Here is a 26,244-nt window from a genome sequence, read left to right on the forward strand (position 1 = left end):
CTATAAGTGAGCTGAGACAACCAGAGCCAGAAGCCACCAGTTCCATGGACGCGCTCTCGCAGAACAAGATCCGGGCCACGTAATCACCTGTCCCCCAATGAGAAGCTCGAGGCCCACACTCTCCCAAGAAATGTAGGTGTCTGAGCTCTGGTGATCTTTCTTTTCATCTTTTCTGTAGTTTTTAAGAGTTTGCCAGTGACCACCAGTTCTCAATGCCAACACTTAAAAATGAAGCAATGACATGTAAAGTCTGAGCCTGGCCACGGCAGGCCGGCGTTCCCGCACAGCAGGCGGGAACCAAGCTGGAGCCTCATAAATGGGGCCCGGGTTCCCTGGTTCACCATAGCCCCATGCATGGTCTCCCTCGCTCTTGTCACTCCTGCTCCTGCCCGGCCCCCGTGGCCTGCGGCAGTGCTCACATGGGTCCTGTCCCTGCAGGGGTCCGTCCCCCACCCAGGTGGCATGGAGTCCCCCTCGCTATCTGCCCTGGCTCACGACGCTTCACTATGGAGCTCCAGCCAGTCCCCAGAGACTTTCTTCCCCTAGCACCTCCAGGGCCTGGGAGCTCCTGGGTGGCTCCGAGCACCCTGGCCTTCACAGGCACTTCCAGAACCCATTCCCAACCTCAGGCCTCTGCCTGGGACACTGCCCATGCCAGGCAGCACTAACCTGGTCAAGCTGCCCGTGCTTGAATACTTCCTGGGACGGGGAGCTCACTTTCTTAGTAACTCAATCTGTTTCTCAGTGGCTGTGGCTTGTCCTCACACTGGCAGTGACACTCACTCCCCACAGGCCCTCACTCTGTAGTCTAGGCCTGCACCCCCATGTGCTCCCTTGCCTTGGGACAGCCAGCTCCTCATGGGACAGGGTGTCCAGCCCTCTTTCTATCCCAGCCACCTCTGGTAGAACAATCCCGAAACATCCTTGACTTTCTTCTAAGCTGAGCCCAGAATCCAGGAGAATCTGAGGAGGCAATAAAGATGAAACAGTCACCTCCTTTATTTTGAGCTCCAAATCTTGGTTAAGGTGACCGAGGACATTTTAGCGGCCCATCCCAGGGATGATGCCTACTGAACTCACCTCAACCCGTCCCCATCGTCAGAGTTGTGTAGAGCTGATTTTGTGGACCCAAGGATAAGACTTCACATCCGTCCCTCCCTCTTTCCATTTTACCGGGTTACATCCAATGGATTTCAACAGAGATTCAATTATTCGATCTCCCCAGTAACCAACATGCTGCAGGCCGTACACAGATCCTGACCAGCAGCAAACTGACAGCAGAGTCAAGCAGAATGAGGCTAAGGGCAGAGCCTTGTGGCTCGCCACCGGATACCCAACACCAGCCGTCAGGAAAACGCTGTTTTGCAGCACGTCTGCGAGCACTGCCCGGCCCCCCTCCCTGGCTGCCTACCTTTCGGCCTGCCTCGTTATTGTGTAAGTTCATGAGAGTCCGGGCATTCTGCTTGATCTCCCGGGCATCCACAAAGACCTTGGCGAAGCCGATGCCGTAGCGGATGTCGGCAGAGCAGCCACCCCACTTCCAGCCCTCGTCCCGGTGGTACTGGCCTTGCTTCTCCTTGTCGCAGCCACAGTCACTCAGGTTGCCTTGGGTACAGGCAGCTGTGATGGCGTGGGCCACGCCGGCGGCGATGATGGCGTACGTGAAGGCTGCCTCCCGGCTCCCTGTGAGGAGAAGAGTAGGAAGATGGGGGTCAAGTCCAGGGCACCCTGGGAGAAGGCCGGGCCGGATAAGAAGGGGAGCTGAGCTCACGGAGCACTATTCCCGACCTTCCAGAAAGCTCCATCGTGGGCTGATGACACTGCCCAACACCCCACAGCATGCACACACCCAGCCAATCCTGTCACCAAATGCCCTTGGGGCGTCAGCAGAGCAGCGCAGGAGAAAGGCACACGGGGCTGGTTGTCCAGCCTCTGGAAGGTCGGATGAGGGGACCCCTCTGTTGGTTCCCACCCACTCCCCACCATACTTGACGTGGCTGTAAACCGTGCACGCGCACACGCTCACAGCATCCGGCGACACACCGCAAAGCAGCATTTCTTAAACACCTACGGTGTGCACAGGCCCCGGAGCCAAGGCCTGGGCTTAAATCCCAGGAACAGCAGTCCCTGGATCTGTGACTTTCCGCCAACCACGACCCCTCCCTGAGTCTCAGTCTCCTCAGACGTAAAATGGGGACAGAGCGATCGTATCTTTTTCAGAGCCACGACAGAGAGCATTAAGAGTTTGTCTGTATCAAGCTCTCAGCTCCATGCCTGGCTCGTCGAACCTGCCCGACATGGCAGATCTTGCGCTCATGGGCCCTATTATAACTGCTCTGCGTCACCTGACGTTTATAGGTCCAGCCCCTCCTCTTCTCCATGGCCCTCTCACTAGAAGGCTGGGACCTCGCCCCCTTCACATCTGTGTCCTCGGGCATCAGTCTCATACAGAAGGCAAGGGCTAGGGAAAGAGAGAGGGACAGCCCCTAGTCAGGGTGGAAAGGGGTAGGAAGGAACCTGGACAGGAAGGTTCAGTGGGGGAGGGGTCTGGGGAACACTGAGCTATGTTTTCCCACAGTTATTCCCGGCTGTTTGGAGATGGTCCTGCCAGGAGGCTGGGAGCTGCCAACAGGATTTACAAAGGCTCTGCAGGATGGTGCTAGGGTTTTAAGTGGGAGTGGAGGGGTCCTGAGCAGTTGGGCACAGCAGCACTGCCACCCTGCCTTTTAGCCTCTCTGAGCCTCAGTCTCTCCACCTGCAAAATGGGTTCGAGACCAGTGTCTGCTCTACAGGATGAAGATGAACCCAGGCATGGGAAGCCCTAAGTGAGCCCTCAGCAAGTTTGCTCACAGTGGAGTGGGGAGGAGGTTCAGGGAGGGCTCCCTGGAGGAAGAGGCCCCATGCCACCAGGCAGATGAGGCAGGGCTGACCATTCACGAAGGGGCAGGGAGAAGAGTTCCAGGGTGTTGCGATGCAGATGACCTCAGCAGTGGGTGAGGAATGGGTGAGGCAGCCTCCAAGCTGCTTTGGGCCTCAGGTCACGCTGACCCACACTCAGGTAGGTGATTTCCCCATCCACCCCTCATCCACTTCCAGGCCTCCCTCACCCAGGCAGGTAAGACACAAACAGCCTGCCCCCCACCCCATCTCCAACCACCGCTCTCCCACTCTGCAGACGTGCAGACCTCTCCACCTGTTGGATGGCTTTACTAAACCAGGGCCCTTTGCTCTGACACTCGTGCCAGCCCATCTCTGGAGCCCCTCCAATCCCAGCTCCACCAGTTCCTGCCCATGACTTAAGCAAGTTCCTCCTCCTCTCTGAGCCTCAATCTCCCTGTTTGGGAAATGCGGATGATGCCAGCGTCGACTGATAGGAGCCGCCGAGATGTTACAGGAGTGGTGCGACATGCTTAGCCAGTGCCCGGCTCAACAAACACCCCTACCCTGGGCACTCTCTCCTCTGAACTGCTTCTAAACCTCTGGGGGGTGGAGAACGGTATGATTTGAGCACCTACCAGGTTCCTGACTCTGCACACATTATCAATTGTATTGGTATTAGAAACCATATGTGTGTCACACGTGCCCTGCAGAAGGCTAGGAGACAGGATCGACAGGAGGCAGCCACAAGGTGGACACAGGCGCGGGCTCAACCTCCGGGCAGGCTGGGTACCTGACAACGCCTACGTGAAATGAAGAAATGCTGCGTAAGATCTTCCAGTGCATGGCTGGGCTCATGGGAAGGCAAGAGAACCTGAGGGGAACACGTGTTGGAGACAGAACTGATCACCAGCAGGGCAGGTAGGAATGGAAGGTGGCCATCTCGTGTTGCTGGGCTCTGCAGAAAAGGATGTTGACGAATGAAGGCCTCAAGGACCAGTGATCAGGCCTTGAGGCACAGTGGGGCACGACGCTGGAAAGGAGTTAGCACTGGATGGATAGACTCCCAGAAAGAGGGTAGAATGAGAAAATCACCCCCCACACACGCACACCTAGCAAAGCTAGACAACAAGAAAGCAGGTCTGATATGGGCCAGAACAGGAGGTGGGAGGGTGAGGGGCGAGGAAATCAGAATCTCCTGGGAACTGGGAGCCTTGTCCCTGCCTTTGAGATTTGCCTCCCACTTGTCCCTCGGCATGCTCAGGGGCTCCCAAATCAAGGCGAAAGACTGGCCCCAGGCTGGTGATTCCCTAAGACCCCTGGAGAAGCAAAGACAAAGCCCCCAGGCACCAGCTCACCGCACAGGCTATCACACACACAAGAAAATAATATACTGGAGACAGCTAACAGCGAGATGAGACCCTCAGTGACATCAAAGAAAAGAATCATCAGAGAGAGGGTATACAGAGAACAGGATGAGGGGCCGGGGTCATCCCTGTCCCACCACTGTCCAGCTGTGTGACCTCAGGTGAGTCACCTATATATACTCTCTGTGCTCCAATTCCTCCGCTATAAAATAGGGATGGCATCGACCCACTTTCTTAGGGTAGCTGAGAGGTTTAGAAAAACTAACAAAAGTAAAGCATTTAGCACAGGGCCTGGTCTGAAGAAGGGGCCCCAAATATTGGATTAATGACAATTTCTATTGGTGACGGTACTAATGGTTCCTTATGAGAGGTTGGGAAGGTAAAGGGTAAGAGGCTACATTGATCTTCATTTATGGTGAAGGAACCGAGGCCAAGAGAAAGGTCTGGCTTGTCCAGGCCGCCCAACCGGTGGGCAACAGAGAGAAGCTGCAGACCCGGCCTCCAGACACCCCATAGAGATCAAGAGCGGTCCCCAGGGATTAAATGACTTGAGGTGCAGTGGGCACCGCCGGCAGGCTCCTGAAGCTGAAAGGAGACCGTGTCCCTTTATCAGACCAAGAATGGTGTATGCAAATTAAGGAGGCGGGGAGTCAGGCCTGTCATCTGAGCCATGCCCTTCTCCCAGACTCCTCCCTGGGGTGGGGCCAGAGGCAGGTGGGGAGGGGCAGGACCAGCATGGTGTGTGCAGCTGCTCTACCCCCCCTCCCGCCCCCCGTGGGTGATGGTCCCCTGGTCTCTGAGCCCCGGGCAGCGCACAGAGATGCCGATGACGCAGACGGTAAGCAACAGACAGTCAACTGAACGTGGCTTCTGTTCCCAGGCACATCCCCTTAGGCTGGGGAATGGCAGCTGCACCCCGACATATTTAACTCCCCTGAGTTCAAGGTGGACCCCCCCACACCAGAATGAAGTCCCACGACGATGGGTCACGGCCTTCCCTTCCCTGCCAAGCTGGCCCTCACCTCAGCACCCACTGCCCCAGAGAAGCAAAGGCTGTGGCTTCAGAGCTCCCAGGAACCCAGGTACTGGCTGCTCGAGTCCAATGCCTCTGGATGCTAAGGGGTCACCGTGAACCCCTGCCACTGACCTTGACATTGGGCTTGCCCACCAACATTAGACTGGCACTGCCCAGTCCCACCCCCGTTTCTCCCCCACTGCCCACCTGACCACTGAGGAAACTGGCCTGGACATCAGGCTGGTTGCATAATTCACATCAGGTCTGTTAACCTCTTGAAGCCTCTGTTGCTTCCTCTGTGAAATGGGCATAATGACAGCATCTAGGCATCATGGGCTACGCAAGCAGACTGAACCACAGAACGAGCGGAAGGTGCTAAGCACAGAGCCCGGCACGTAGTAAGCGTTCAGGAAACGCCAACCACCGCGGTCGTTTTTGTTATTATTACTTTCAAGTCCCATTTTGCCTCATCGTGCTCCATGATGCCCTGGAGGACAAGACAGCCTCGCACAGAGGCAAGCGCATGGGGCTGATCCAGCCCAGTCTGTCTGTCTGCTCAGCCACGCTTTGGGTTCACAAGGGGACAGGGACCATGTCTGTCTTGCTTCCTTTTTTTTTTTACAACTCCCACCACGGTGTGTGAGGAACGAATGAATGAGCAGGCCTGCACTCCGGCTGCAACGCTGCCAGAAGCTGGATGACCTTGGGCAAGTCACTCAGCCTCTCTGCGCCTCCATGTCCATGTCTGTTAGTATCATACTCTGTAGGAAGAAATCTATACCACCCGGCACACAGCTGGTGCTTAAATAAAGGCCAGTGAGTGTTACAGTGATTATAATTGATGAACTTACAGGCACACCACTGGGAGGTATAGAAACCCCTCTACCCCAGGTCTAGTTTTCTCCATAGCCCTCCTGCCCTTTTAGATTTTTTGTTCATCGGCTGTTCCTCACACACCTACCACTCCCATAGCCCCGCTGGAAAATAATTTCCTTGAAGGCAAGCACTCTGTCATGTTCCCCATTGGGTCCCCAGAGCCTGACACATAGTAGGTACTCATAAATTCTGTTGCATGGATGGATGGATGGATGGATGGATAGATGGATGGATGGATGAATGAAGGCGCCAAACAGTGGCCAACAAACACGTGACCTTTATTTAGGGCTTATTTGCCAGGTTCCCTGCTAGGCACTTTGGAAAAATATGTTCACCTATTTCTTAGGAAAACCACCCCAGGTGAGATTCAGAGAGGGTCTGACAGGCAGGTGGGGAGCAGTGATGAACTCAGTCCATTCAGCCTACTTCCCCCAGGGTATCCGCACAGAATTAGCCAGAGCCTGGGGGGGTTGGTGGGGGGTTTGCAGTGGCAGGGAGAAGGGTGCTGAATACACTATGGGCCAGGCCCACACTTGGCTGTCTATGTGGTATCTCCCCAAAGCCCCTTTGGTAGACACCATTCTCCATGGTGTTACAGATAAGGAGACCAAAACTCTGAGAGGCAGACGTGATTCACTGAGGCCACCCACCTACCAACTGGCCAGAACTGGGACTCCAGGCCCAAGTGTCTTTTCTCAGTCCCACCCACCTCCCTTCCTGGCTCCTCACTGCGTCTGAAAGCCCATGTGGTAACAGAGATTCCTTTGGCTTAAGGCATGGATGCTTATCAAAATGCCTTTATTTCTGTCAAGAGATGCCATTCAGTTATCAGTTAAAATGTATCAATAAATAATTTATAAGACCATTGAAATCAGATGGCTTGCTAAGCTAAGAACAAGTTTTGATGGCAGGAAGAAGGTAGAAAAGAAACCCCAAATCTTTTTTTTTAAGATAAAATATATATATATTAGAGAGAGAGGGCACCAAAGAGAGAGAACAAGCGTGAGTGAGGGGCAGAGGGAGAGGGAGAAGCAGACTCCCCACTGAGCAGGGAGCCCGAGGCGGAGCTCAATCCCGGGACCCCGGGAACATGACTTGAACTGAAGGCGCACACTTAACTGACTGAGCCAGCCAGGCCCCCCAAGGGTCCCCAAATCTTAAAACCTCAGACTCTCAGGGTGAGAGGCCATGTTACACTCCATCCACCCGTGCCTCCTGCACGCGTCCCACATAAGTAACTCCTTATTTTATCAATGGGGCAACTGAGGCTCAGGAAATGGACCTGCCCAGGCAAAGCCAGGATGCAAACTTGGAGGTCACCTGCTGCCTCCAGCCACTCCAGGGGACTGCTCTAGACCCTGACCATGCTCAGGACCCCCCGCACAGCCCGTCTCGGCTGCCTGAGGAAGCCCCTTTCCCGAATGCCACCTTGTTTGTCTCTCATGCGACATCTGCAAGAGTGCGTCTAGGATGTCTGTTTTATTGCTGCAGAAACTACGCCCAATGGCACAGTTCATAATAAGCATAGCAAAGTCATAAAATGCTTACTATTTTCGAGGCTCTTCCCTAAGCACTCGATATAGATCAACTCAATATTGGCAACAACCCTATGAGGGGTGGACCATTACCATCTCCATTTTATATATGGGGAAACTAAGGCCCAGAGAGGTGATGCAACCTGCTAGGATTTAAACCCAATCGGCTCGGCTCCCGAGTCCAGCCCACTCTCCTTGCCCAAGGCCACGATGCCCACTCAGCCCTACTGACCCCAGCCCGGGCTCTTTCCTGGGTCTTCCACACAAAGCCAGTGAGCAGCACATACTGGGCTCGGCCATTGCTGACCAAGTGCCCTCAAAGAACAGATCTGCCCCCTCTCTGCCTGGACCCTCCATCTGTCCCCTCTACTCAGGGGCAGAGGAAGAACCTCCATTAAACCTCCTTGACCAAGCCATGTACCCTGTTCCTTCACTCCACAGACATTAGTTGAGCACCTACTAGGTGCCAGGCACCGTGCTGGCGGCTGGGGACACCAGGAGGAGAGAGAGTCAGACATGGCCTTGTCTTCGTAGGGGGACAGACAGCAAGATCACATCACTCAGGGGCAGCCCAGGACTCTGAAGAACATAGAACAGGGCAGTGCTGGGAGCAGGGGGCCCCTGGGGTGGAGACGTTAGAGCTCAGAGGAGCCAGCCACACTCTCTCTGTGGGGAGAGATGGCTCCTGGCCCAGAGGTGGCTCAAGTGATGACCCTGCCATGGTCCAGCCAGTGGCAGAAGCAGATGACCCAGGGGCACAGGGGAGCTGAAGCTGGCTCCACCAGCCTGCCCTGCACAGAAGCGCCACATGTCCCCAGAATCAGAGAATAGACTCCCAGAGCCACAGGAATAAAGCCCAGGGGTTCCTCCTGGAATGACAGGTTCATGGAGACCAGGAGACTTGCCCAAGGTCACCACTGATTCAATGAGACCAGGGGGACTAGACCCAGGCTCTCCTGGCTCCCAGCATAGAGTCCCCACTCTCACCTCCACCCCATTCTCCTTAACTCACAGTGCAGGTAAATTTTCCATCCAGAAGCCCAGGTGGCTGGCTTCAGCTCAGAACTTGGAAATGACGGGGCTTCTCTGTCCCTCCTCTCTATGCCTCATTCAGCTGGGTGACCCTGAGCAAGGGCTCTGCCTCCTTGAGTCTCAGCGTGCCCATCTGTGAAATGGGAACCGCGAGGAGGACACTGCCGAGTTGCCATGAAGTCAGTGCAACCTCTGGGTAGAGAGCCCAGGCCCCAAGAAAGTGCTCAGTAAAGAGCCGTGTTATCACCGAGGAGAAAATGGGGAGCCTGGCTGATGCCCTCCACACAGCCCAGCTCCACAACGATCCCAGCGGGTACAGAGGAAATAAACTGATGAGCAAGCCTGCCCGAAAGATTCCATTCCACCGCCCTGTGCAATCGCTGTAAATGGCTTGCACCGGAATATTATCTGGGTGTATTTACGGTATCTTACTGGAAACCACAAAGTGCATTGTATTTTTTTTTCTTTTGCTATTTAAAGCCAGTGGGTCAGAGAGTGAGCAATCTGCAGTGACACGAGCTGAAATATATGATGATTTGGAAAATATACAGATGGAAAAAGGTTGCTTTTGCCAGTCCCGTGGCATGGCGGCTCACAGCCCTTCTGGGCTCAGAATGCCACAGCGGGCTGTCTCCATCCAGAGGAAGCAGAGAGCCTCCTGATAAACAATTGGAAGAACTGGGGGTGTAGGGAGTACCTGTCTGGGCTGAGGCTGGCTAAGATAATAGGCACACAGAGCTGGAAACTGGGAGACGGGCATGTGCAGGCCCCTAGTCTCTGCCCTTCTCCCCTGCCTCGATCCCAAACAAGCGTCTCGGTTCCCACTGGGCAAGGCCGGCACACACCACTGACCATCCACGAAGCGTCAGCACCTGCTCCTCCTGCTTCCACGCCTTTGTGTGTGCTGTTCCCTCAGCCTGGACGTGCCCTTCCTCCCATCTGCCTGGCGAGGGGCAATGTAGCCAGGTGATCCGAGGCAGGGCCCTGGAGACTAATAAATCTGGGTTCGAATCCTAGCTCTGCTTGCCAGGAGCAGGACCTTGGTGAGTTAATTGACCTCTCAAGGCCTTAGTTTCCTCCTTTGCAAATTGGGACTACGATGACCTTCTAAGTTTGTTTGGATAGTGAAAAAAAGCCAAAGCACATGACAGACTCGGTCCACACCAGGTAAGGGATCAATAAACAGTAGCTCTTACAAGATGCATGCTTGGTTAACCCTATCCTTCAGGGTGCAGCTCCAGCGTCCCCTCTCTGAGGGACCTTCCTGATATCCCCTCCCTCTGCTTGTGGCCCGGAAGCTTTGCTTTCCTTACTTTGCGTGGAATTGAATTCTGTCTCTTCCCACTAGTTTGTGGGGACCTGGACTATTTCTCTGCGAAGGCTCCACAGTTGACGAATGAATGACAGTGCGTGTAAAAGCGTGTAAGCGTGTGAGTGTGTGTGTGTGTCTGTCTGTCCACCATATGAAAGCTGGAAAGAGAACATTAGAACAAAAGACTCATCTCAAAGAATAGCGTCAGGAGAGCTAAAACCCAGGATGAACTGAGGCTTGCAAAAAAAATGCAAACGAGACAAAAAGTCCTTTGTTAGCTGCGTTCTAAGCAAGAATAGGGAAAGAATAGGTCTTTCGCTGGGGCAAGATGGCGTATTGTTAAGAAATGGCAGAGAGAAAGTGGAGCTGGCCCGCCCCTTGCTTCTGTCTCTCTCACTCACTGGAAAGGCCTTCGAATCCATCCCTCCAAGCAGTCATTAGCTCACCAGACATGTGCTCTAGTCTCTCTCACAGCCTGAAATGGGTAAGGCGCGGATTCCCAGATGAGGGATCCGAGAACCAGCAGGCCACCCCAAGGAGAGAGGGGGAGCTGCTCAAGTGACTGCTTTCTAGAAGTGGTGACAAATGCCACTGGAGCAGAAGTCCAGAAACGCTTCCAAGTCACTGGGTTTGCAGACGCAGGAGGGTGGTACTCCCCTCCCAGGGCCCAAATCCTAGGTCATCTGTGCCCATCCCTGGAAAAATTCTGGCGGGAGAGTACCAAACAGGAGGTCGTGAGTATCTGGAAAAGAATGCAGCCGTCCCCAGGAGCACAGGTCGGGAAATCACCGTTTCTTTGTTGACAATAATGCTGGGGACATTGCAAATTTCTATATGTGCTAAGAATGTGATTATCTTCCCACATCCTGTCTCTCCCCTGACACAGGGGAAAGAAATTCTTCCGACAGCTCCCCTCCCAGGAAAAGCCCTGCAGGACTGATTCATGTCCACCTCTCTCTGCAGCCCCTTTCTGCACTTCCTACCCTACACCCTAGCGTCCAGGGAGCCTGGGTCACTCTGGACACCCTGGCTCCAGGCTGGGTCACACCTGCAAGCCTCTGCTTCTCCCCTGCCACAGCCTTCCCTCCCGCGGTTGTGGGCCAGCCCATCTACAGTCCACTTGCTCCTCTGCCCCCTGCCCTTGTCTCTCCTATCAGATCCTGGAGCACATTTCAGCCCTGGCTTCGCTGTCTATCCCACCAAACCGTGACCACCCTAAGGGCAGAGCCTGTGGCCAATTCATCAGTCTAGATTTTAGGAAATATCTGCGGGACAGTTAAGTGAATGAATGGATGGACACACGGTGGGGCAGGGGGAGCTTGCACTGTGTGATCCCGTGAGCATTTAAATTATATAAATTCAACCAAAAACCCCTAGGGAAAAATAAATGCAAATACTGTACGCGTGTGAAGCCACCGTGGAAGACGGTGTGGAGGTTCCTCAAAAAGTTAAAAATAGAATGACCATATGATCCAGCAATCCCACTTCTGGATACATACCCAAAGAGAACAAAATTGCTCTCTTGGAAAGATACCTGCACTCTGTGTTCACTGCAGCATTATTTACAAAAGCCAAGATGCGGAAACAACTGACGTTTACATCAGTGGATACATTGTACATTAACTGTGCGTTAATGGATAAAGAAAATGTGAGATATATGTAGATAGAGAGATAGAGACAAAGATAGATAGATAGATAGATAGATAGATAGATAGATATAAAATATACCATTTTATAAAATGGGATATCATCCAGCCATAAAAAAGAGAGAACTCCTGCCATTTGTGACAATACAGATGGACTTTGAGGACATTATGCTCAGTAAACTTAGACAAAGAGAAATGCTGTATGATCTCATTTATATGTGGAATCAAAAAACAAGGGGCGCCTGCGTGGCTCAGTCGTTAAGCGTCTGCCTTCAGCTCAGGGTGTGATCCCAGGGTCCTGGGATCGAGCCCCGCATCGGGCTCCCTGCTCAACTGGGAGACTGCTTCTTCCTCTCCCACTCCCCCTGCTTGTGTTCCCTCTCTCGCTGGCTGTCTCTCTCTCTGTGTCAAATAAATAAATAAAATCTTAAAAAACAAAACAAAACAAACCCAAAAACAAAAGCACTCTAACATGTATACTTAAATTTTAGACTCCTACTGTTCATTCTATACTGTGCATTCCTTCCTATACATTATACATTCATATGAATGCTTTATGGTAGAAGACAAGGTATTCTGAATTTTGTGGCTGATTTAAGGCACTTTCAAGGGTAATCTGACTTGAATACGTTTCACTGTGCATGCCGATGTCAGAAGCTAAGACGTGCCGCTGCTGTACCGTTGGGGAAAGATGGAGGTCTTGGTGAGTGAACACACCTAGGACAATTCCTAGCTAGTTCCAAACCATATTATGAGCATGGTCAACCTGTGAGATTCTCCAGAGTGCTCTGTCTCAGTGTGGGGGCCTCTGAAGAGCAGTTCCACCAGATGGTCAGTGAGTCCAAGGTCAGAAATGAATGGACCCTCCAGCAGAAGCTTGTTCAAGCTCCTCTCCTGTCTATAAGACTTTTCAGAGCCTTTAATACGTGGGTGGGCATTCTGGCTGACCTCAAGCAGGGAGCATAGCATTCTGAGTTCCCCAATTTATCATCCAACGAACACTCCAGAGAAGCGGGTGGAGGGAGGGAGGAAAGTAGCGAGGGAGGGAGGGGACCCTACCATTCTGCTGAACAGACCCTGGGAACAAGTCCTCTTGAATCATGCTATGGGGAAGGGGTCTTCCCTAGGCCTTGACCTCATCAGCATTTTTATCCCATTTAAGCCAATGCAAAGGTGGAAGGGAGAACCAACAGAATGCCAGGCTAAAATGGGTTAAAATGAAATGTACTGGGGTCAAAATGAAAAGCATTCACTCACACAACGGAGGGAACAGTGTGCTTCCTGTGAGCAAGGTACAACCCAGACCTGGGAGTCAGAAGAGAAATAAGACCAAGGCCTTGTCCTCTGGGGCTCAGAGCTGCTGCTGGCACACAGGGTAAAGAGGAGCTTCATGGTGGTGCATTGCTTCATGTGTTTCCTGAGCACCTACTGTGTGCCAGGTCTTGGGGGTGTCCCAGGAGAAGATGATTGACAGGCCTGGGTTCCATGGACACCCCCATGGTCAGGGAGAAGACTGATATTGGACACATCCTTGCAAAAGTAAGCAATGTCACTTCTGAGAGTGGTAAGTCCTGTAAAGACATCAGCATGGGGTGACCAACCTTGATGGTCAAGGAAGGCCTCCTAAAGGAGGTGGCATTTGAGTGGAGAACTGCATAATGCCAGGGCAGACAGGTTACCTGCTATCATTTGGCTGCTTCTCCCTCTCACCCTTCTCTTCCATGTCCTGCTCCAGAGGGAGTTAACGGCAGGTACCCAGTACCCAGGGAAGACCCTTCTGTGCCCATCTGTGGTCACCATGCCCTCCACATGCCAGGTGCTGTGTCAGAGGCCTCTGCTTCCTCACAGAGCTGCCTTCTGGCCCAAGACATAGAAGAGAGCAACACCACAACTATGATTTCCAGAGCACATCCTGTGTGCCAGGCACAGTTCTGAATGCTTCATGGGGAATAAATGATCTCAACCTATAGGACACAGCCTGTGGAACAGACACTATTATCATTGCTGTTTGGTCAAGGTCTGCAGCTAGAAAATGGGGAAGCCAGGAAAAGAACCAAGCAGGTGGCCTTGGGGTTGAACTGTTGTCATACAGTGCTGCACAAATGAGCCCTGGGGTAGTGATGTGATATGAAAAATCCGGCAAGGTAAGGGGCAGACAGGGACGTGTGATCTGTGCTACTCAGGGGTGTCCTGAAGGCTTCTCTGGGGAGGTGACACGTGAGCCAGGAATGGAAGGACAGAAGGGAATCCAGCCAAAGAGGACAAGCCAGGGCAAAGGCCTTGAGGTGGGAAGGGCTTTGGCATGCTTGAGGGTCAAGAGAAAGGCAGAAGGACTGGGGTAGAGATGGGATGGAGATGGAGTGAGATGGGGTCTGGGTGCAGTCACCGACGTCTGTAAAGAACCAGGGAGCCTGTCCGTATTTTATTCCCAGAGGAATGGGAAACCACAACAGGGTTTTACAAGGGGGCCGCCATGATCACAGTAATGCTGGAAAGATGCTACCTGGACAGCTGTGCGGTTGGGGAGGCAGGGGTGCATGAGGAGGCTGATGTGGCTGTCTGGGCAACAACTCTCTAAAGATGGAGGTTTTGAACCAGGAGGTGCTGGTGGAGGTGGTGAGAAGTGGACGGTCTGGCAGGTACATTTCACAGGTAGAGTCAGAATGGTGAGCTTGGATTAGCAATTGCACCAATAGCATGTCCCCATTCTTCTCTACACCTCCCCACTCTACTGCACCAAGAATAAAATCTAGTGCCTACATGCCCAATCCCTTGAGCTCACCTTCATCTGAGATGGACATGTGAGCCTCCTGGGAGAGGCAAAGGGATGCTTTCTGATGGCCCCAATCTGTAGGTGTCGGGGTCTTAAATCCTGCACAATGTTGGCACCTGGCAAGATGGGTCATGTGACTCCCCCATTCTGCAGATGGGCAGACTAAGATAGGAAAGGTGGGGTACTCTCTCAGAGTCCTAGTGGCTGGGCTGGGATGGAAACCTGGCCATATGACTTTGATGCCAATGTTCACTTGGCTGCCACATGGCCCAACAAGAAGACAAGGTTCTCAAATACATGTCAGCCTGGAGAATCTGAAATCTGGCAGGCTCACACAAACAGAAGAATCTCCCAGCAGCAGGGAACTCACTACCCACCTCAGCTCTGACACAAAAGAGCCATGTGACTTTGGTCAGCCTCCACCTTGCTCAGAGCCTGAGATGGAGGTAGACAGACCTCCTTTCTTGGGACAGATGAGGCTATGCATGAGGAAGGGCTGTCGCAGTGCCTGGCCCCTACAGATCCTCAATGAAAAGACAAAAGACAGGAGAGTGAAGCCCCATATGAGCCACCACCCCTGGGGTGCTGCCTGATCCAGCCTCCCTCCCCTGCACCATGACTCAGTACTACAACGATGATGGCCAAACCTGAGGGAAGAACACACACTGGATGGAAAAATGGGCAAAAAGCATGAACAGGCAACACACAGAAAAGTAAACATGTACACCCGGTAAATATAGGAAGAGGGTTCACCCGAATTACTTCTCAGGGGAATGCAAATCAAAACAACAGTGAGGAAGCGTTTTATACCTGTTCCCTAGGCAAAAATGAAGTCTGGATAATGCCAAGTGTTGGAGAAGCTGTGGATCAACCCTGCTGGCTGGCAGGAGTGGCACTTGGCACAGTCACTGTGGAGATCAGGTTGACATTCATACCCTGTGACCATCAATTCCATTCCTCCATATACAACCAAGAGAAACACACACACATGGGCACCAGGAGACGTGCACAAAGAGGCCTGTGGTGGCAATGTAATAAGCAAATGCTTAGAGGTGACCCAGATGCCCCACAACCAAAAGTGCAGAAGCATAGACCGGAGTCTATTACCACAACCAAAAGGGGTCAACAATAGCCAAAGGAACAATGAAGATGGGTTTGATTGCTAGTGAGTGACAAAAGTAAATCCAAAAAAGATTAGATATAGGGTGATGTCTTTTTTTATAAAATTAAATACAACTAAAACCAATTAATTTACTTCTGGGGACTACATCAATATGATAAAACAGACATGAACAAGCATGGAATGGGAAACCCGAGATTCAGGATAGAGAAAGCATGGCTTGGGAGGGAGAGGCAGGGGGCGCACAAGGGATGGTCACAGTAGCAGGTGTAAATTACCCATTCTTGTTCTAGTTGTGTTGGGTGGTGGATTCAAGGGGGGTTCATTGTGTTTTTTAAGAAAAGGAAAAGGCAGAAGGGGGGTGAATGCTTTCTCAAGCTGCCGAGGGCCACACTGGGCAGCAGTTGATAAAGCTGGTGTGGAGTCACGCAAGGCAATCTAATAATCTCTGGCATTTAAGACCCCTGAAGAGTTGGCCTGCCATCTCATCTGAGACTACTGACCCCCTGAGGCTGCAGACCCCTGTTCAGGATCGTCTTAGCAAGCCAATGTCTGTGTCATTGCCCCACTGTTCCCTCAGCCAGGGACCCCACTTACTGGTGAAATTCTTCCTACCCAGATCAAGGGCCATCTCCACTGTCCAGTCCACTTCTCCCAACCTTGGAGTCTCACCCCTGAGCACCCACCACACCCTGTATGCCTTTCCCTAAAGCACAGAGCCACTCTGCTCTCTGGCTGCTCATTGTTATGAGCTGACTTGTGTCCCCCACCCCTTCATATGTTGCAGCCTTAACCCCGGGTGTTTCAGAATGTGACAAGGGACAATATGTATTTGGAGGTATGACCTTTAAAGCAGTGATTGAGTTGAAAAGAGGCCATTATGGTGGGTCCTAATCCAGTCTGACTAGTGTCCTTATAAGCGGAGGAGATTAGGACACAGAGACATCAAGGGCATGCGCACAGGGAAAGACCATGTGAGGACACAGGGAGAAGGCGGCTATCTGCAAGCCAAGGAGAGGCCTCAGAAGAAATCAAACCTGCTGATACCTTGATCTTAGACTTCGGGCCTCCAGAACTGTGAGGAAAGAAGCATCTTTGTTTGAGCTGCCTCGCCTATGGCTCTTTGTTACAGGAGCCGGAGCTGGCTGATGGACTCGTGAGCAGTCCCTCTCCCCTGAGAGATGGTCTAGGTGGGGCTCCCAGGTCTGGCCAACAAAAGCACTGCTGCCTTTGGCCACTGTGATTGGTTTGGGATGCACACATGTCCCAAAGTCAAGCCCTGTTAGCTGATCCAGTCGGGATGAACCTTAGGACTTCTGCAGGTGCCCCCAGAGAAAGGCTAACGCTCTTTCTTTCAAAACTAGAACCTGGAAATTGTGGTGCTGATGCTTTCAGAGCCATCTTGCCACCCCCAGAGGCAGGTCTGGGATTGGTAGAAACCATTCCAAAAGTCAGCACCATCCCTGATTTTGCAGTGACTTAAGCAGACATAAATTCCCCTTTTTGCCTGAGGGGGTTTTGAACTGAGTTTCAGTTTCCAGCATCCAAGAGGGCTTTGTCCGGTACATGCCCATGGCCTTCTGAGATCCAGACAGTAAAATCTGGAACATTCGGGAGGGGAGACAGAGCCATGAAACACAGAGCTGGAGCCCAGAGTGGCTAAGGAGGTGGTAGAAGTTGAGCCTTCGGGTCTCAACATGAGATGAAGAACTGTGGGGAGGGGGGAGCTGCCCACCCCCATGTCAACTTTCCCCTCCCTCCTCAGTCACAGACTCTGAGCTGGTCTCAGAGCTACTCTTAATAGAAGACTACACTTCCCAGCTTCCCTTGCAGCTAGGTGTAGCTGGCAGACTGAGTTCTGGCCAATGAGATGTAAGCAGAAGTATAGGGTTGGGGGTGGGGAGGCGATGTTTCCTGCCGTCTGGAGTGTAGCCTTGATGGCCAGAGCTCCTCCCAAAGTCAAAGACTACACTCTTGATGCCTCACCTACAAGGCAGCCTTGTTGGCTGGTCGTTGCCAGGAAGAGGCGATCCCATGAGGGCTAGAGCACCGAGGGCACTGAGGAAGAGCGCAAGAGCCGAAATCTGAGGCTTGCTTCTTGGTGTCCTCAAGCAGGCTATGTTTACACATGAGGAAACCAAGGCTCAGAGGGGAAGTGACTTTTCAGACCCCTGGGAGTCTCCTTTGGGCCTCCTTGTCCTCTGCTCCACCGCCACCACCTTTCAGGTTCCGGGTCAGGGTAACTCCTTGCTAAGTGGCCTTCAGGTCGTCAGTCCCCCTCCATCCTCAGCAGCTCACTTCCAAAGCAGATCTGCACTGCTATCACTCAGGCCATAGCCAGTGTTGCCTCCTGCCCGGAAGACTGGACCGGACTCCGAACTCTCACCCTGAGCCTTCCACAGTTCACTCTATCCTGGCAGCTAGAGCAAGGCTGCGAGGTCCAAAGTCAGAGCCTGTCATTCCCTTGCTCTCCATTCCCTGGAGGAAAACCTGACAGATGTCACGCTGTCAGGCACCTGGCTCCTTCTCTGACCTCTGAGACTTCCTCCTCCCCCTGCTCACTGTCCTTCAGCTCACTGCACACCAGCCCTCTCACTGTTTCTCAAACTGCCAAACACGTTCCTGCCTGGCGGGCCTTTGCACATCCATTGTTTTGCTCAGCATGTCCTTCCCCCAGATATGCCTGTGGCTCACCTCCCTCATATATCCAGAGGCTTTCCTTGACCAAACAGGCTGGAGCAGCAGCCTCCAGCCATGGTGGGCACACAGTAAATACTTGGTGAACGTGTGAGTTAACGAATGACGTAAATAAACGAATGAATTTTATAGCCACCCCTTAATGAGTCTTCCAGAATCGCTATTACGTTGGATCATGTGATGTTGCCATTTTTGCAGGCCAAAAATCATGGAGTAGTGGCTATTTCATACAGTATGACCTTACTTTGGCAGCTATGCCTTGCTCAAAATTCTCCAATTGCTCCCACCACCTAGAAACTCAAACTGCTCAGTGTGATGCCACATGCCTCCTGGTCCTGGCTTGCACTCACTTCCAGGCCTGTGGACCTGTTGCCCTAGCATTGCTATGCACCGCGTTTTCTTCGGCTCCTCTCTTTGCTTGGAATCCCTGAGGTCATTCAATGTGCAATGGATTCCCTCAATTCTACAACTCTGGTCAGCTGGGACGATGGCTGGACAGCAGGGCCTCCTGGCACCATAGCCCTCCACTGCACCCCAGCACGCACTATTATAATGCCAGGCTATGGGCTGGGTTTTCCAAGGCTGCAGGCCGTGCTGGCATCAACCCAGTCCTGGGACACCCTGTCACTCACTTTCATGGACCTTGGACAAGTCTGAGCCTGTTTCCTCGCCTGTAACATCTCATATGTCAGCACACACAAGTTTAAAGTAATGCCAGAGCCCAGGCCTGGCTCCCCAGGAACAGGGCACTGGGGATGTGAGCCACAGACGGCAGAAAAACCATGGGTGCCAGCAGAAGGTTCACAAGATGGGGATTTCAGGACCCAAACTGGACTCCCAGCGTTGATGCCACCTCCAGGTCTGAGCCAGGGCAGCCCTGCCCTCTCTCTGGGCCCCGTTCTCCGCCTGAAAAGTCAGCCCCGAGGTTGGAAGAGGGAGAAGAAAGGGCAGGTGGTACAGGGCAGAAGTCTAACCACGAAGATGTCAGAAAGGGCATGGATGTGAAGAGAAGTTCTATAAGAGGAGGCCGCCACGCCCCCTGCCAACCTCACCATGAAGCTGGGGTCTGTCCCCCTCAGGCGTGAGTAAGCAGGTGCCTACAGAAGACGGTGACCAAACATGACCTGCTCAGGACCCAGATGACACTGTTCTTCCTTCCAAGAAGGAGGAAGGAAACATCTGTGGTGAGTGTGACGGGGAGCCCCAACTCTCATGAAGCTGGTATTCCCAAGGGGTGAGGAATGAGTCACAGTGCCAAGTGCTTGGGAATAAAAGGGGACTTAGACCCCGGTGATCAAGGGAGGCCTGGAGGCCAGAGGCCGGGAGGGAGAGATGCGCACAGAAAGCAGGGGCTCTGGGGTGCTGGCTGTGAGAAAGGATCTGAGGCAGAAGGAATGTGTGGTGCTGGGCCCCAGGGCAGGACCCAGCGTGGTGTGTTTGGGAAAAAAGACAAGCCTGGGTGGGCAAGGGGGAGGGGGAGGATGGGAGCAGATGGGGGCAGAGGTCAGCAGCATCTTAAAATGAGAGGAAGCCTCCGTGGAGTTTTAAGCAGGGAAATGACATGATCTGATTTTCATTTACAAAGGAGGGCCCTGCCTGCAGGAAGGTCTGCAGAATAGCCAGGGGGCAGCAGGATAATGGGGGAGCCAGGGAGTCCAGAGGCACCAGCTGTGTGACCTGAGGGGGAGGAGGTAAGGACACTGAGAAATGACCGGACTCAGGGTGGATCTTTTCAATATCCACTGAACTTACTGATGCTGGGGCTGAGGGGGAGAGAGAACTCAGGGGTACTTTTAGAGCAGTTCAGCAGGCTGGGTGAACCACTCCAGCCCAAAGAGACCTGAGGCAGACTTATTTTCAGGGAAGTTCACAGCTTGGTAGCAAGTCTGCAGACTTCCCGGCCCCCTAGTCCAGACACACACAAGAAAGACACACAACATGGCCTTTTCCACAAATATCGGGGCCTCCCAATGACCAACCCCTTTTCCACCAGGATTTTCTCACAATTGCTTTTGAAAACCAAATGTGTGACCTGACACTTTGTGCATGTCTCTGTGTATCTGTGTGTGTGCACACACACACCCATGCTCCTCTATGCATGTCCAAGAAACACACGATTCCCACAAAACAGGGGTTGCAAATTCAAATGCCCGCAGTGTCCTGGTGAGTCATAAAAGGGGGTTGGGTGATAATAGGGAGTGGTGGGGACTATGGCAGTGGCTCCATTTAAAGGAAGCTTCATTCTCAGCTTGACCCCATTAGAACTATGTAGGCACATACGTAAGTTATCAGTAGATCTGCCGATTTTTAAAAAGAAGCCAGAAATTCATAATTTTAGGTGGAAAAGCTTTTTTTAAAAAATTAGTTTTCAGTTTAAGAAACCTCAGTGCTATATCAGCCAATTAGCATTTAGGCCACTGGTTGCTGGTTTTCAACTTTGCCATAAATGGTTGGAGTGGTCTGGATTCGAATTAGAGAGCTGACCCTCCCCAGGAGACCTGATTCAAGTCCCGACAGCTGCAGATCCCATACTAGGGAGCTTTTCAGCATGGGGCAGGTGAGAGGGTCGCGGAGGGATCCTGAGGGTATTCTGATCCCCCACAGCCTCTAAGACCTTGCGAAGTTGTCTGGGTGAGCACATACCCACTTTGAGCTCCTTCCCGAAGACGGTGCGCTCCCCCAGTGCTGAGCAGTTCCAGCGGCCATTGCGGAACTGAAACTGACACTCGTCCAGGCCCATTTGCGAGCCTTCTCCTATGACGATGATGGCGTCGGGTCGGCTCTGGCAGATCGCCCGCTGTCTGGGAGCCAGGCCTGGGATCTTGTTACAGATGATGCTCGCGCCCAGAGCTACCACCGAGGAGAAGCCACTGGAGCAGGGGACACAGAGAAATGGAATGTTAGGCCAGCAAGGTGGGGGGCATGGCCTACAGGCCCTCCCAGGGTGTCTGACACTGTTATCCCCACTCCCTACCCCTACCCACCCCTGTTGCTCCCAGCAGGGGTCTCCCAACTTTTTTGATACTGCACCCCTAACCCACACGTATTCATTTTGTATTCCATATCGGTACTATTGTAGTGCGGATATTCGATATTAGTGAGGCTCGATATCCTTTTAAGATTGACACAAAAAAGATGACATACGTCACAAATATAACACTGTGCCCAAAGCAAGTCGCCTTCGGATTTACGGTAGGGCTCAACTGAGATGAAAGCTAAAATCATGCAAACTAAAACCCAATATTGTTTAGGAATCGTGTCTACGTGGTAAAACTGCAAAGGCAAGCAAGGGGATGAAAACTACAGAGTTTCCTGCAGCCGTTGCCCTGAAAGGTAGTGGGTACACGTTAAAAAAAAACGCAACTGCTTGTACATTTATATATATACTCTCTGGTGTGTACGTATATGTTGTATTACAAACAAAATCTTGGAAAAGTAATTGCAAATAGGTCTACTATTTTCTTTCTGCACGCCAATGCAGCATGTGTACCCCCTCCAGGCATGCCCGGCCTAGAGGATGCCTGTGACCATTCACGCGGTTCCCATCTTCCTAACTCATTCTCTGCCTGGATACGTACTGGACACCTATCAAGTACCAGGCACCATGCTGGGAGAGGAAAGAGAGAGGGGCCACTTTAGCTGGGGTGGTCAAGGATGGCCTCCCTGGGGAGGTGCAGTGCAGCAGGGCCTGAAGGGCCAGGAGCCAGTCCCGGGAAGGTCTGGGGGAGAGTAATCTGGGCAGAGGGAGCGGCAAATGCCAAGGGGAGGGGAGCAAGCTTGGGATCACCAAGGAACAGAAAGATCCCACAGAAGCTGGTGCAGGGCTTAGGGAGGGGAGAGTCTGAGGAGAGAATCTGGTAGAGGGCTAGAATTTTCTCAGGTGCACCAGGGAGCACTGAAAGGCTGTAAGCAGGAAACTGACAGGATCTCATCCCTCCAGGCCCACCGGAAAGAGGAATGCGGAGCGCCAAAGCAGGAGCAGGGAGAAGGGACAGGCAAGAGGGGGTGGTGGCTGCAGATGGAGCCGACCAAACTTGCTGATGGACTGATAGAAGGCTGGAGCTGAGGGGAGGGATGGGGAAGGGTACGAGGGAAAGACAGGCATCAGTGTGACTCCTGGGTATCTGGCCGAGGGTGGGGCTGTTTCCTAATATCAAGATAACCCCAGACAAGCTCCAGGGGCAACCCTGATGGTGCAGGTAGCCCTCCCTCTACACAAAGATGGTCCACAGGCCTGGAGCTTTTCAAGAGAAGACTCACCCCTGATGCCTCACTCTGGTTATAATAATAAGAGCTTCCATTTATTGAAGGCCACAGCCAGCCCTGGGCAAAGTGCCTCACACTTTCCATCTTGGGACTCAGCTACAGGAAGTTGCTCTGCAATTGGAATTTCTTAAAGCGAGTCTCTGTGTACCACCAGTGCAGGAGATGAGGTGACCCCACTCCTCTCCAAGCACATAACTGACCACTCCTACCCTCTTGCCCTCCAATCCTGCCTCACACCAGCCCTCTTCCTGCCTCTGGCCCTTTGTCCTTACCAGTCCCCTTCCCTAGAATCTCTCCCCTTCCCTGAGCTTCACAGGCTTGGCTTCTTGCCATCATTCCTGTGACTTCAAGGGACATCTTCCTTGACCACCCCAGCTAAGGGAACCTGCCTCCCCATCCCACCCTTCATAACTTTGCATCACAGTCTCTGTTTTGTTTACCTAATTCTCTGGATTACTTATGGTCTTCTGAAATGTTTTAATGTACATGTTTGGTTCTGTGTACCCACTTTGTTTATCACTTGTCCTTCTCATTAGACTATGAGCTTTTCGGGGGCAGGGACTCTGTCTGCTGGTTCACTAAATGACTACTGAATGAATGAATGAATGAATGAGTTACGGAGCTTCCAAAATATCACTCAGGGTTAGTACCTAGGACACAGCAGGCACCCCCCCCCCCATATGTGTTGAATGCATCAGTGAACTTTTGCAGCATTCCTACCATGCCAAGGCAGTAGACAGGTGTTGCTGCAAACATGAGATCCTGCCTGGTGGGCAGGAATCCCCATACCCCTTTCACATATCTGAAAACTGAGGCTCACAGAGATTGAGATCTAGAGGCTAGTGGGTCACCGATCTGAAACCGGAGGCTTGCTACAGCTCTCATTCATTCATCTCAGCCACTGAAAGAGAGTTGCACACATCTAGAGCTAGAATGTTTGAAATGTTTGAGGAAGAGGCAGCATGGAAAGATTGTCAAGCGGAGATGTTTTGCCACAAGTCAGGGGGAACCTGTGAACGCCTAGCTGACCACCAGGGAATCCCTAGCCCAGCAGAGTATAATGATATATTAGAGTCAAAAATTCATAGGAACAATAATCCAGCAGCTAAGGTCTAGGGGACCATCAAAGCTTCCTTCACCCACTAGCTGTGTGGCCTTGGGCAAGTTACATCACCTCTCTGTGCTTCAGCTTTTCCATCACTAAAATGAGGATATTGGTCATTAGTCCTCATTTCACAGGGTTGCTGTGAAAATTAAACGTGTTAAAACAGGGAAAGTGTTCAAAAGTTGCCAGGCACCTAGTATGTACTCAATAAATGTGCTGCTGTTGTGGTTTTTATTATTATTGGATTTGATTGTTACAGGGGATAGTGCTTGAGTCACGGAAACTATCCACATTAATAAGAAAACCGCGGATGCCCTGCCATCGGCCCTGAGCAGGAAGGAACCATCTGGGGAGCCGGAAGGCTTCTTAAGGACCTTGGGACTTTACCCCTCACGCCCATTTTACAGATGGATAACCCGAGGCTCAGGGAGCATCAGGGCCTGGGCCAAATTCACCCTGTAACTCCTCTTCCTGACCTGGACCTCTTCCCGCCCCAAAGGGCGACTGCGGTGCTGAAGGCCAGCGCCCTCCGTAGCTTCCTCCCACCCTGCAGGGCAGCTGGGCCGCCGCGGGGCCAATGAGGTCTCCGCGCGCCGGCGGGAGGTCCGGCGGGCGGGGCAGCCAGGGGAGGTTATTTTCTGTTGTTTTCCCTTTCTCTCTCCCTTCCCCGGTCCCTCCGCCCCGATTCTAATTAAAAAGAAGATAAAGCCTCACGCGGCCAGCGCCAATCAGCCCGACCAGCTTCCTGGATGCTGGATGCGCCCGGGGTGGCGGGGCGCGGGCCAAGATGAAGATTAAAGCAGGGAGAAAAAGAAAAGCCACCCAGACGCGGATGAATCAATAACACTTAGAACACACTCGCAGGCAGACAGCGCGCGAGCCCCGCAGCCGCCTCTCCGCCTGCGGTCGCCTCTCGGTCCGCGGTCGCGGCTGGCGGCCGCCTTGTCGGCTCTGCGCGCACCTGCTTGCAGCCGCGGCGGTTCAACTTGCGAAATGCCCGCTACGGAGACGCGGGGTGGGGAAAGGGGAGGAGTGGTAGTGGCAAAACACAAAGGCTCTGCCACACACACCCCCTCGCCGCAGCCCCCGCAGTCTGCCCCCTTCCCAAAGCCGAGCAGTGGGGAAGTGCCCCCCTGGAGGTGGGAAAGCAGGTCGTGTGAAACCTGCCAAGGTGGCCCTTTAGCGCCAGAACCTCTACGAATCCCTCAAGCCCCCCACCCCCACCCCTCCGTGCTTCACGCGCATTATCTCCTAAGTACAAAGGGTGACTGGTCCTGCAAATGCAGCTCCAAGACGCATCCCGAGCCACCCCCTCCCACTTTCCAGCCAGAGCGCCGCCCCAGGCCCCACCTCCCTGGAAATGCTGGAGTGCAGCAGGGAGGGCTGCTCCGCAGGCGCGCCGCCCGACTCCAGTGCCCAGTTTTAGGGGGCGGGGTGGCCCGCCTCTCTCTGGCGCTGGCTCTTCGAGCTTGTCTCTCTGGGTGTCTAGGGCCATCTCTCGTCCTACCTTTGTGTGTGTTCGTTGGGGATGGGAGGCGCTGTCCCCTTGGCCTGAGAAAGGGCTCTGGGAGTATTGAGGGTTCTTGGAAATCGGGTGGTGTCAGGGATCTGAGCAGCGGTTTGTTTTTTGCCAGCGAAGGTCCCTCCCTCTAGGTACCTGTTCCCTGTTGTAAGGACCGGCCCCGCCTGCCACCCGGGGACTGCCCTGTCTCCAGGAGTGGCTGTGCCCGCGCCTCTATGTACAGAGTTCCTCTCGGGCTCTGGGGGCTGAGCTCTTGGGAGCGGCTGTCGTCCTGACTCCCGGCTCTGCTGTTCCTGTGGGACCTGCTGTTCCTCTGCCCGTGTCAGAAGTGTCCCTAGGAGAGGCTGACCTTTGCAGCAGCTAGTTCTCCTCAGAGTCCCCCAAGCCGGACCGTCCCCACTGGCTGTCTCTGGTTCTGGGGGCTTCCAGAATCAGATATCCTCAGGATGGCCGGACCTCTGCCCAGTCTCTAGAGCTGTGCGCGCCCCTGGGGCGCCCGCCTGCGGGGGGCCTTTGTGCGCCCACAGCGCCCGCACCGCGCCCACCCAGCCTCTCTGAGGGGCCGAAGAAGTTGGTGGCCGGCGGCCGACCCCCTCCCAGGGCCAAGCCAACTTTGCCAGGACACGCGTGCAGGGGATGCGAGCGGCTCTTACCCGATCCGGAGGTAGACCATGCCCAGGCTGAGAAAGAGGTGGCCCAGGCAGCGCCGCGCTTTCCGGTTCATAGTCCCCGCTGGCCGCCGGGGCCGCGGGCCGGGCTGTGCTGATCCCGCGGGCCGGCCCCGGCGGGGCTATCAACATAGCCCGCCCCGGAGGCGCGGGCCGAGGCGTCCCGGGGGCCGTCTGTCCGTGCGCCCGTCCGCTTGCTCCGCGCCTGAGCCTCGCCGGGAGCGCGGGAGCCACGGAGCCGGAGGAGGGAGGGAGGAGCGAGCGCGGCGCGGGGCGACGCCGGGCTGCGCGCAAGCGGCCGGTGCAAGTGAGTGAGGCGCGGGGAGTGCGGGGGCGCTGCTGCCGCCCGCCCCCGCCCCTCCCTCGCTCCCTCCTTTCTCCCGTCCCTCCCCCGCCCCCTCCCTCGCCCGCCTCCCCGGAGCGCCCGCCCCGC

General features: G+C 53.6%; 1 protein-coding gene across 1 annotated transcript in view; it reads right to left on the reverse strand.

Moving 5' to 3' along the window:
• Positions 1-25,970, reverse strand: part of WNT7A (Wnt family member 7A) — a 65,256-nt gene extending 39,286 nt beyond the window's left edge. The window contains exons 1-3 of the mRNA XM_045812394.2: positions 25,797-25,970; positions 20,894-21,120; positions 1,412-1,683 (exon numbers count right to left, since the gene is read on the reverse strand). Of these exons, the coding sequence (XP_045668350.1) occupies positions 1,412-1,683; positions 20,894-21,120; positions 25,797-25,867 (570 nt within the window). The 5' untranslated portion in view covers positions 25,868-25,970. The remainder of the gene's footprint in view (positions 1-1,411; positions 1,684-20,893; positions 21,121-25,796) is intronic.
• Between the last annotated feature and the right edge of the window lie 274 nt (positions 25,971-26,244).

This window comes from Ursus americanus, chromosome 14 (assembly GCF_024610735.1).
Source record: "Ursus americanus isolate L20-20 chromosome 14, mUrsAme1.1.p, whole genome shotgun sequence".
Taxonomy (NCBI): domain Eukaryota; kingdom Metazoa; phylum Chordata; class Mammalia; order Carnivora; family Ursidae; genus Ursus; species Ursus americanus.